The sequence below is a fragment of the Protobothrops mucrosquamatus genome, unplaced genomic scaffold, assembly GCF_001527695.2.
Source record: "Protobothrops mucrosquamatus isolate PMUCROS unplaced genomic scaffold, P.Mucros_1.0 scaffold1591, whole genome shotgun sequence".
Classification (NCBI taxonomy): domain Eukaryota; kingdom Metazoa; phylum Chordata; class Lepidosauria; order Squamata; family Viperidae; genus Protobothrops; species Protobothrops mucrosquamatus.
The window spans coordinates 63283-75430 of record NW_015387754.1 but is presented as its reverse complement, the minus strand read 5'-3'; the positions used below and the strand labels follow the sequence as shown (position 1 = coordinate 75430).

The 12148-nt window shown below is 38.8% G+C and overlaps 1 protein-coding gene across 1 annotated transcript in view; it reads right to left on the bottom strand.

Moving 5' to 3' along the window:
- CNTN5 (contactin 5) overlaps positions 1–11755 on the bottom strand; it is a 237301-nt gene extending 225546 nt beyond the window's left edge. The window contains exon 1 of the mRNA XM_029285383.1: positions 11708–11755. Coding sequence (XP_029141216.1) covers positions 11708–11755 — 48 coding nt within the window. The remainder of the gene's footprint in view (positions 1–11707) is intronic.
- Between the last annotated feature and the right edge of the window lie 393 nt (positions 11756–12148).

Here is a 12148-nt window from a genome sequence, read left to right as displayed (position 1 = left end):
GCTGTTTTATGCCAAGCTCTCTCCAACCAAACCATTTCAGACTGGATAAAGGTATATGAAATGCAGTTTTAAGAGAGATTTAAGAAATATTTAAGCATATCGCTTAACATGTAGATAAGGTGAGTACAGACTGCTCTATGTCTGCCACATTGTAAGCCACTGCCTTAAAAAAAAAAAGATGGGGAACTTACAGGATGGACGGGTTACTCCTACAGTAAGCTAATCAAGCTGCACTTGATTATGCAACTGTATAATACAAAAGTATCTGTGTTGATGCATGAAAGTATTTTGCAGTCGTAGCTAACATGTCTAAAATTGTCTAAAATCAAACACTAATTGTTTTGTTAACCTTTAGCATGCATGGTTTGTGTTGAGCTTCAGATGCCTTTAAAACTGCAAAGATACTTCCTTAGTTTGAGTTGATTTATTGAGCATTTTGTGTGCACTATGGGAATGTTCTTGTCTAGTGTTAACATTATGAATACAGTTAAGAAGCATCAGTCATTCTTGTTTGCTTGTTAATTTATTTTGATTTTGCAGCTGGCAGTTACTTCTAAGTGGAAGTAACAAAAAGGAAGGCTAAAATGATTAGTTACTACCTTTATCCTGTATTTTCTTGGCTGAACCAAGAAACTATAAAGACTTCTATTGATTTTTCCAACTGGAAAACGGGAAGCCTTTTTGATAATAGGTTTTGATTTAAAGAAATTTTGTAGTGGATAACTGCAGGACTGGGATCCCAATGTTTTCTGCAGGCATTTATTTTAATGTTTTAAAATTATTTTACAACCCACCCACTAAACCAAACTATCCACTTTTTTTGCTTTAAAATAAATCAATATTTTTATTTTTCTGTTATTATCATCATCATCTAAGCAATCCCCTTAACTGCCAATTTCTTGACTCTTATCCTTTTCTCACATCTTTGAAAACTGTTTTTGTTGGATAAACAGGAGACAAGTTAACAGCAGATGAGACTGCTTAAAGCCAAAGTTTTTTTTCTTAGGAATGGGCATTCACAGAACTTCCATCACAAACAAAACTTTTCACATATTAACCGGAAAAATCAACAGTTACTGTTCCTAGAGTTCATCTTCAGGTTTATGATATGCTAAATATTTCAGGAATATATTATCAGCAACAAAATTATTTTCATTATGATTAACTACAGCCCAAAAATTAACAAATAAAGCAATTAAAGAGAAAATTAATACAATATAGTAATGTATAAAACTTACAACATATAAGGAAAAATTATATGTTTGAAAAACTGCACTGCAATTTGATGATTTTTTTTCTAAAAGCAGAGCAAATGACAATCAACTGCACTTCCATACATTCATTTCCATATATTAGAGACGACATCATCATCATCATCATCATCATCATCATCATCATCATCATCATCATCATCATCATCATCATCATCATCATCATCATAGAGTTGGAAGGGACCTTGGAGGACTTCTAATCCAACCCCCTGCTCATGCAGGAAACCCTGTACAATTTCAGACAAATGCTTGTCCAGTCTCTTCTTAAAAACTTCCAGTGTTGGAGCATTCACAACTTCTGGATGTAACTTGTTCCACTGATTAATTGTTCTGTCAGGAAATTTCTCTTTAGTTCTAGGTTGCTTCTCTCTTTGGTTAGTTTCCATCCGTTGCTTTGTCCTGCCTTCAGATGCTTTGGAGAATAGCTTGATTCCCTCTTCTTTGTGGCAGCCCTTGAGATATTGGAACACTGGTATCATGTCACCCCTAGTCCTTCTCTTCATAAACTGGACATACCCAATTCCAGCAACTGTTTTTTATATGTTTTAGCCTCCAGTGCCCTAATCATCTTTGTTGCTCTTCTCTGTACTCTTTCTAGAGTCTCAACATCTTTTTTACATCGTGGTGACCAAAACTGGATGCAGTATTCCAAGTGTGGCCTTACCAAGGCATTGTAAAGTGGTATTAATACTTCACGTGATCTTGATTCTATCCCTCTGTTAATGCAGCCTAGCANGCTGTTTTATGCCAAGCTCTCTCCAACCAAACCATTTCAGACTGGATAAAGGTATATGAAATGCAGTTTTAAGAGAGATTTAAGAAATATTTAAGCATATCGCTTAACATGTAGATAAGGTGAGTACAGACTGCTCTATGTCTGCCACATTGTAAGCCACTGCCTTAAAAAAAAAAAGATGGGGAACTTACAGGATGGATGGGTTACTCCTACAGTAAGCTAATCAAACTGCACTTGATTATGCAACTGTATAATACAAAAGAATCTGTGTTGATGCATGAAAGTATTTTGCAGTCGTAGCTAACATGTCTAAAATTGTCTAAAATCAAACACTAACTGTTTTGTTAACCTTTAGCATGCATGGTTTGTGTTGAGCTTCAGATGCCTTTAAAACTGCAAAGATACTTCCTTAGTTTGAGTTGATTTATTGAGCATTTTGTGTGCACTATGGGAATGTTCTTGTCTAGTGTTAACATTATGAATACAGTTAAGAAGCATCAGTCATTCTTGTTTGCTTGTTAATTTATTTTGATTTTGCAGCTGGCAGTTACTTCTATGTGGAAGTAACAAAAAGGAAGGCTAAAATGATTAGTTACTACCTTTATCCTGTATTTTCTTGGCTGAACCAAGAAACTATAAAGACTTCTATTTATTTTTCCAACTGGAAAACGGGAAGCCTTTTTGATAATAGGTTTTGATTTAAAGAAATTTTGTAGTGAATAACTGCAGGACTGGGATCCCAATGTTTTCTGCAGGCATTTATTTTAATGTTTTAAAATTATTTTACAACCCACCCACTAAATCAAACTATCCACTTTTTTTACTTTAAAATAAATCAATATTTTTATTTTTCTGTCATTATCACCATCATCTAAGCTATCCCCTTAACTGCCAATTTCTTGACTCTTATCCTTTTCTCACATCTTTGAAAACTGTTTTTGTTGGATAAACAGGAGACAAGTTAACAGCAGATGAGTCTGCTTAAAGACAAAGTTTTTTTCTTAGGAATGGGCATTCACAGAACTTCCATCACAAACAAAACTTTTCACATATTAACTGGAAAAATCAACAGTTACTGCTCCTAGAGTTCATCTTCAGGTTTAAGGTATGCTAAAAATTTCAGGAATATATCATCAGCAACAAAATTATTTTCATCATGATTAACAACAACCCCAAAATTAACAAATAAAGCAATTAAAGAGAAAATCAATACAATATAGTAATGTATAAAACTTAACAACATATAAGGAAAAATTATATGTTTGAAAAACTGCACTGCAATTTGATGATGTTTTTTTTCTAAAAGCAGAGCAAATGACAATCAACTGCACTTCCATACATTCATTTCCATATATTAGAGACATCATCATCATCATCATCATCATCATCATCATCATCATCATCATCATCATAGAGTTGGAAGGGACCTTGGAGGACTTCTAGTCCAACCCCCTGCTCATGCAGGAAACCCTGTACAATTTCAGACAAATGCTTGTCCAGTCTCTTCTTAAAAACTTCCAGTGTTGGAGCATTCACAACTTCTGGAGGTAAGTTGTTCCACTGATTAATTGTTCTGTCAGGAAATTTCTCTTTAGTTCTAGGTTGCTTCTCTCTTTGGTTAGTTTCCATCCATTGCTTTGTCCTGCCTTCAGATGCTTTGGAGAATAGCTTGATTCCCTTTTCTTTGTGGCAGCCCCTGAGATATTGGAACACTGCTATCATGTCACCCCTAGTCCTTCTCTTCATAAACTGGATATACCCAATTCCAGCAACTGTTTTTTATATGTTTTAGCCTCCAGTGCCCTAATCATCTTTGTTGCTCTTCTCTATACTCTTTCTAGAGTCTCAACATCTTTTTTACATTGTGATGACCAAAACTGGATGCAGTATTCCAAGTGTGGTCTTACCAAGGCGTTATAAACTGGTATTAACACTTCATGTGATCTTGATTCTATCCCTCTGTTAATGCAGCCTAGCACTGTGTTGGCTTTTTTGGCAGTTGCAGCACACTGCTGGCTCATATTTAAGTGATTGTCCAAGATCCCTCTCATAATTGCTGCTATTGAGCAAGGTACCACCTATACTGTACCCGTGCATTTGGTTTTTCTTGCCTAAATGGAGAACCCTATATTTTTCACCACTGAATTTAATTTTGTTAGATGTTCAAATGGACAATGGATTCGACAAATGGATTTCTACTAGTTGGGTTGTATTTAAAACCTTTCTGAAATTTATAGCAGCTAGCAGATCAATTGATCCTCAAATAGCATTTTACAGCTTCCATATTTAAAACTAACATCTTAAATTGACCAATGTAGTGGGCAACAAGGGCAAATATTTAAGGATAGCTACATATGTTATCACATAGCAACCTTATTACTGTGTATCCACCATCTGAAGTTTCTGAATCCTCTTCAGAGGCAGTTTTCGTATACAGAGCACTGCAAAGTCTCACTCATGTTGCTACTAATATATCTGAAGTATATATATCTATGCATTTCTCATATTGATAAACTGCATACTCCTGACAAACTAGTCTGTAGTTGCATTTGATCAATTCAATAATTGTCCTACAACATTAAGCATAATTAACTAAACTTGCTCCTTGCTAATGTGACCATCATTTTTATTTTGCCTGTCCTTGTATGAAAAACCTATTTTCTGGCTGGAAAGAGGCAAAGCATAACAGAACCCAATTCAGGATCGTGTGTCTCATTGAGTTCACTACTTTCTTAGATGCAAGAAATCAGAGGTAGAATGTTCCAATTTCTCAAGACTGATCAATTATTCTGCAGTTTCCCACTGAATTTGATGAAAGACAAATTTGCTTTAGGATTGTCTCAAAAGAAAAATAAATCTACTTAGGTGAAGTGTGGTTATCTTGCATTTGTTTATCTACAAAGTGATATAACAAGAATTATTGTCATGTCCTATCATCCATTATAGAAACTTTTTCTAGATGTTCCATGGCTTCCCAAGGACCAACACATAGTTCACACATAGTTCTTCTTGGAGAGGAATAATTCAAATTAAAAGATACAGTAGACAAACTTTGGTGCCTAATTAGACAACCTGTGCTGCTTTGTAACATTGTTTCAATGATATTTCCTTACCTAAACAGAGATGAGTGGGGGAAAAAGCAGTGGAAACAGGATCAACTTTCAGCTTCCTGTTGGCTTTCCTACTGAGTTTCCTGTGGGAAGCTGGCAGGGAGCATCAAAAACCTTCCTTCCTTCCTTCCTTCCTTCCTTCCTTCCTTCCTTCCTTCCTTCCTTCCTTCCTTCCTTCCTTCCTTCCTTCCTTCCTTCCTTCCTCCCCCCCTCCCTCCCTCCCTCCCTCCCTCTGAAGCAGCCATGCCTTTCCCAAATTTCAGTCACTTCGGAGCTATGGGTCCTCAATATTGAGCACATTCTTTAAATTTAGACCATTTGAGGTACCTTGGTTCCAAAAATGTTGCCCTTTGTTGCACCATTTCACTCAGTGAAAACTCAAGAGAAAGAGAGTTTTAGTAGTATACTGATGGATGGCCATATTTAACATTCTGAAGGAGCAAAAATTACATTTGGTGATTTTCCAGTGGGGAGAAGAATTTAGGAATCTCAGGGTTTGTTCCCCTCCTTTTCAATGTGATGAGTAGTGGGGGAGAGGACATACAGTCTGGAGACCTCTTGAGGCCCACCCATGCATTAGAACTAGTTCTGCAATACTGGGACAATCAGGGGCTCCTTCACACCCCCAAGATAACATAAAAGGAGCTCTGATCTCCTATCTCTGTGAATTTACCATTAAAAACAGAAATGCAGTCTGTTCTGCAGATCAAAAATAGCTTCTCCCTTAGCATTGGACTATATAGGAATATCAAAATGAATCAAGAGCTAACTACTTTTTCAAAACCCAAATTTGGAATCTTATCCTTTTTACAGGCTCCTATGTGATGACCACTCAGCCTTGAAATTACATCCTATTTTTCTATATAGCTTTTATTTGCAGCTTTGTTTGCTTCCCAGCAAAATGAATTATTTAGTTTTGTAATGTAATACTGTTGGACCAAGAAAAAAAGAACAAAAAAGGAGGAAAGAAAGAAAGAGAATAACAGTAGTCCACTGTGTTAAGCTAAAAATTAAAACGAAGCATGCAACATCTTGTAGACCTAATGGAATTCTCTATCCAGCAATATAATGTGGTTTTCTTTATAATATTATCTTCCATTGTCTCTTGATAGCTTTCTTATCATATTTTGACAAGATTTACGCCATTCTAGAATGTAGTGACAGTAGATTAGTAATAATTTTGACAAGATATATATACTATTCTAGAATGTAGTGACAGTAGATTTATAGTAATTTCTATTTGGAATTGGAAACTAAGCAAACATTTTCTCCCAAATGACCCTGTTTCATTTTCTTTTTGCTCATAAAAACAGCTCATCCCCTGATTGTGCCACAAAGACTGTATTGTGACTTTTATGCTGAGTTCAAAGAAGCTTATATTATTCCACTTCCATTCTTCCAGAAAGTTAGAACAAGAATAAGAAGAGAGAAAAAACAACACCTGGATAGCAGGAAAACTATCTAGGTTTGGACTGCAAAACAATTTATTTATTACGTTTATTTATATCTCATGTTTCTAGACTCCCTTTCTCGCTCAAGGAGGAGCTTTGGGTGGTGTTATTTACGTACATTAATACTGTTAAAATAAAAGTTTTTTTATCTTGCTTAACTTTTCTTAGACTTATTTTGCTATTGTTAAAAAGTGGGCTTCCCCTAACTGCAAATATTTAATTTTATTTGTTTATTACTTGTATTTACTATGTCTTTTCTCATTATGCCTGTAAAAAGGAATAGAAAAATCCTTAAAAATCCACTTATAGAATACAGAATAACTTGACTGCTCACTTTGGAACAGATTCTTAAATTCTTCCCATTCCAGATTTTTATATTAAATCTCTTGTAAACGAGCTCTCATTTGGCTGTGGTCAAGGATGCTGAACAACAAGGCCCTCCCTATTCATCTACCCAGTTTAACCCCAAGAATGTCTGGAGAGAAGAATAGTCCAAGGTACTATTCTTGTAGCCTGACCATTAGTGACCCCTCTGTCAAACCACCTGGTTTTGACCTGCCTCGCTTTGTCTGGTTGAAATTGAACAGAATTAGGTGTGATATACTCTTTTATTGACTATGAAGGCTATGAAAGCTGGACCATAAGAAAAGCTGAGCGCAAAATAATTGAGGCCTTTGAACTATGGTGCTGGAGAAGACTCCCGTGAGTCCCCTGGACTGCAAGGCGATCAAACTGGTCAGTCCTAGAGGAGTTCAACCCTGACTGCTCTTTAGAAGGCCAGATCCTGAAGTTGAAACTAAAGTACTTTGGCCACCTAATGAGAAGGACTCACTGGAGAAGGGCCTAATGCTGGGAAAGATTGAGGGCAATAGAAGAAGGGGACGACAGAGAATGAGGTGGCTGGATGGAGTCACTGAAGCAGTAGGCGTGAGCTTAAATGGACTCCAGAAGATGGTAGAGGACAGGAAGGCCTGGAGGAACATTGTCCATGGGGTCACGATGAGGTAGTGGTCTAGTTTCCATTAATTATAGAATTTCTTTAAATCTGCATATGGGGTGTCCCACTCAGGGCTAATAACCAGGTTCTTTTTGAGTTCCAAAAGACCTGATTTAATTTTGCTTTTAAAAGTCATCTAAGTAATATTAGATCAGGTCTTTTGGAAGAAGCAAGCTTATCATTTATCCCTTCCTTCCTAGAATTTGATAGCTTTTTTTCTCCTGAGTATTTGCGTGTTTGTGAATATGCCATATTAAGAAAGCTAGAGGATTCCTTGCCACAAACCCTGCATTGTACAGACTTCCATCACAGAGATACAAATCATAAGGTCTCTATGTTATGTCCCAAAGCCCAGGCAGACACCAACTCCTCCTCCCAATTCTTTTTCTCACCAAGATTCTTTCTCACAGCTGAGTTAAAATCCTTGAGCATGCAGGAAATTATGCAAGCATGGTGATCCCTATCCTACTACAGGCATATTGTTGGCAAATAGAGCTGCCTGATAATTTATTTAAAGCTGTATCAACTATGTTAAGAACAGGAATTAGTGAATTCTCCTGGCCTTTTCCTCTCTGCTCCAATGAATGTCACCAGGTAATGGAAAATATCCAGCAACAGTGCTAGGGTTGGGAAAAAAGTGAAAATTCGACAACTGGCAGATTTAGATTTCTGCCAAAACTTGGTCTGGTTTTGCTTAGAGGTGTTCAAAGGGGTTGTTATTACTGTATTGGTCAACATATCTTTTTGGACAGAGGTTTAGTAATATCCCAGAACAGTGGGATATTCAAAAGCAACTCAGGTAACTATGAGCTGGTGCAGAAGCATTGTGCCTTACCAAATTTGGCAATACTCTACACTTGAGTAAAGAATTTCTGATTTTCTAACTGCAAGATAGGATTTTTAAGGAATAGTTGGTCAGTGGCTAGGATTCTGTGACATTTACTGGGTCGCTAATTAGAATGGACTTTTGCTTATAATACTTGCAGATGTGACCTTCACTTGATAGGGACATTTCCTCCATCTCTCTCTCCCCCCTTGCCCACACTTTTACTACCAGCATGTTGAGCTAAATGTCACTGAAAGTTTTTCTCCATGTTGCAACTTTTAATTATGTTGTTTTCCAAAGAAGTGTCTATAGTGTCCTTGCTGGTTCAAAACAATCAACTTGACATGATAAAGCATAGAGTTGAATACTGCAAATCCTCACCAGTTGCTGAAACAGATATTATAGGGCAATGCAAAGGTTCAACAGGGTACATCACTTGGACCATGATTTATGCAAAGCCTTTCTTCAAATCTCATTGGTAAAGCAGAATGTGCTCCCCACCCCAGTTTCTAAAAGCACAGTTGTCACATTGCTTTGAGAAGAACTAGGGGTGACATGACTGCAGCCTTCTTCCAATGTTTGAGGGACTGTCACAGAGGGTTGACCTATTCTGCAAAGCACCTGAGGGCAAGGCAAGAAATAACAAATGGAAGCTTATCAAGGAGAGATCCAATCTAGAATTAAGGAAAATTTCCTGATAGTGAGAACAATTAATCAATGGAATGGCTTGCCTTCAGAAGTTGTGGGTGCTCCATTACTGGAGGTTTTTAAAAAGAGATAGGACAGCCATTTGTCTGGAATGGTATAGGGCAGTGGTGGCCTACCTATGGCACACGTGCCAGAGGTGGCACTTGGAGCCCTCTCTGTGGGCACACATCCTATTGCCCCAGCCTTGCCTCCCCCACGACCCCCTCCTCATCAGAAGCCCCCCTGGAGGAGAGTCGCCCACGCGAAGCAGTGCAGCCAAGGACATGGCAGCCGGGCAGCGTAGACAAGACTCTGCTCTCATGCCCTATCGCGCACAGTTGATGCTGTGGGGGGCAGGCAGAGGGCGTGGCCGCCATGGCGCTGCTGGGCTACCTGGGCGATCTGCGGTGTGCCCTGGAGGCGGTGAGTGGCCCTGCGGGCAGGCGGAGTGTGGGATGGGGTGGGGCGGGGCAGGGGGTAGAATAAGGGCGGGGCCAGTTTTTGAGCACTCGGTCTCCAAAAGGTTGGCCATCACCTTGAGCAGAGGTTTGGATTAGGATAACTCCAAGGCCACTTAAAATTCTGTTATTCTTTTACTGTGCTTTGCTAGGTGCTAATCTTAGGGCTTGCCAGGTGTTCCTGTAGCAGTGAGCAGTTTCTGGACATGACTTTTCCGCTCCACTAGTGGAAATGAAAGATGATTCTGTGGAGTGATGCAAAATACCTCTCTGTGCATTAAATGTGTGGCCTCTGTGATGTAAAACACCTTAAAGATTAAGAGGGGAATAACACTGCACCATCTGAGCCCTTTTAAAAAAGCAATTAAAAGAAGTGTACTTAATTCTTATATATTAATAATTTTGTTATATAGAAATAAAAACTAGCATACACTAACAATCAAAAAGAAAGAGAAAGAAGAGAAAAATAGGGGGAGAGAGAGAGAGAGAGAGAGAGAGAGAGAGGGAGAGAGAGAGAGAGGGGGAGAGATGCAGAAAGGCAAGAATTATACCTAAGTCTTAAACAAGAAGCAAGCCTGGCAGATGACCATGACAGTGTCTTTGAGTGAGCTGGTGCTATGATCTAATGTACTACCTGGCTTAGCAATTTTTGAAGACAATGCCCATATTTACAAAGAATGAGACAGTGGTTTCTTATTGGATACATCATTCTCATCCTTTCCAGTACAGAAAAAAGAAGGAACCCACTATTGTCTTACTTCACATTGCTATTCTGCTGAATTATGAATCTAAAAGGTTTCAAGCTGGAACTATCAGAGACCCCTTATTTTGGGATCGCACATGCTATTTCCACAGTATTCTTTCCATTGGACCTGGGGACAAATTCTTGTCTCTTGTTCATGACTCTCATTCTATCTGTTTTTGCCTGCTCTTTCTCACAACTGGGTAATTATCTCTGATATTTGTTGCAAGCTGAACAGAGTGGTGTGGATTTTGTCCAGATCTATATATTGCCTTGATTAGGAGCATCCTGGTTGCAAAAACTTGACTGGATATCCCTGACCACAGTTTTGCAATATTTCTAGCATCCAATACTGAACTTTAAGAAATATTTTAGATTAGTCAAATAACAATTTGTCATTGTATTTTTGCTCCTAAACAGATGCATTTTTCCCTCAGTTCTAAAAGGATTTTGAGTAGCTTGGGTTCTTTCAGCAACTTGCACAGAGAGTACAGATACAACCACGGCACATTATATAAATAAGCAACAACTATTACCACATTATGCAAAGTCATCTCATTTAGTTTTAAAAATGAAAAAGCAATAAATGCACTTTATGAACCAGTTAGGTAATTGGCTAGTGATACAGCAAAAAATAAAATGGAAGAGATGATTTCATATAAATTTAGCTACAAATTTGCCTATGCTTATGTCAGATATGTATCTTCTTTTATGTCAGATATGCGTCTTTATTTTATATGTATCTTCTTTTATGCTTATGCCAGATATGTATCTTCTTTTATTTATCAGGAGATTTGGATCATTTGAGGCTCGTATTTGATAAGGAATGAGAGACCCAAACAATTTGACAACCATTTGGACATAGCAGAGGCAACACCAGAGATGTTAAATTGGTTGTTGGAATTAATTATGAAAGTAATAACTCCGGTTCACAAGGAATTAATCACTGGGCATGTCCTGAGTTAATGAAAGAGAAAAGAATGGTTAGACTACCATGCTATGACTGAGGAAATTGAGGTTTAAATCTTTCCCTAACTATGAAGCTTTGATGACCTTGGACCTATGGGAAGGCTATTTATCCACTAATGACTTATAGCACCTTTTAATGTCACTAGGCCATCCTTGAAGTGATATAATGCTTATTGTTATTTTGGCATAACAATAGTTGGATGACTGCAGCAGACACCATAAGTCACTGGTGGGAATCCTGCCTTAGTGTATTGTACCTTATAGGTTGATGGAAAAGTAAATTGTAGATTGTTCTGATTTAATGGCTCACGTCTGAAGCTGCTTCTCATGAAGAAATTCCTGGATATAGACTGCCTAGTCCAGTGATGGCAAAGCTTTTAGAGACCGAGTGCCCAAAAACTGCCCCTGCCTGCTCCACCCCCTGCCCCACCCCACCCCGCCTGCCCTCAGGGCCACTTACCGCCTCCAGGGTCCGCTGCAGATCTCCCAGGCAGCCCAGCAGCACCATGGCGGCCACGCCATCTGCCTGCGCCGCACAGTATCAAGTGTGCGTGATGGGGCATGAGGGCAGAATCTTGTCTACGCTGCCTGGCTGCCATGTCCTTGGCTGCGCTGCTCCACGTGGGTCATGCTCAGGGGTGACTCTCCTCCAGGGGCCTGCTGGTGAGGAGGGGGTCACAGGGGGAGGCAAGGCTGGGGCAATGCCACGTGTGCCCACAGAGAGGGCTCCGAGTGCACCTCTGGCACCTGTGTCATAGGTTCGCCACCACTGGCCTAGTCAATGACTTGACAAGAACATAGGACATAGAATAATATGGCTGGAAGGGACCCCAGAGATCTTCTAGTCCAACCCCCTGCTTAAGGCAAGAGAACTTATACCATTCCAATGAAATGGTTGTCC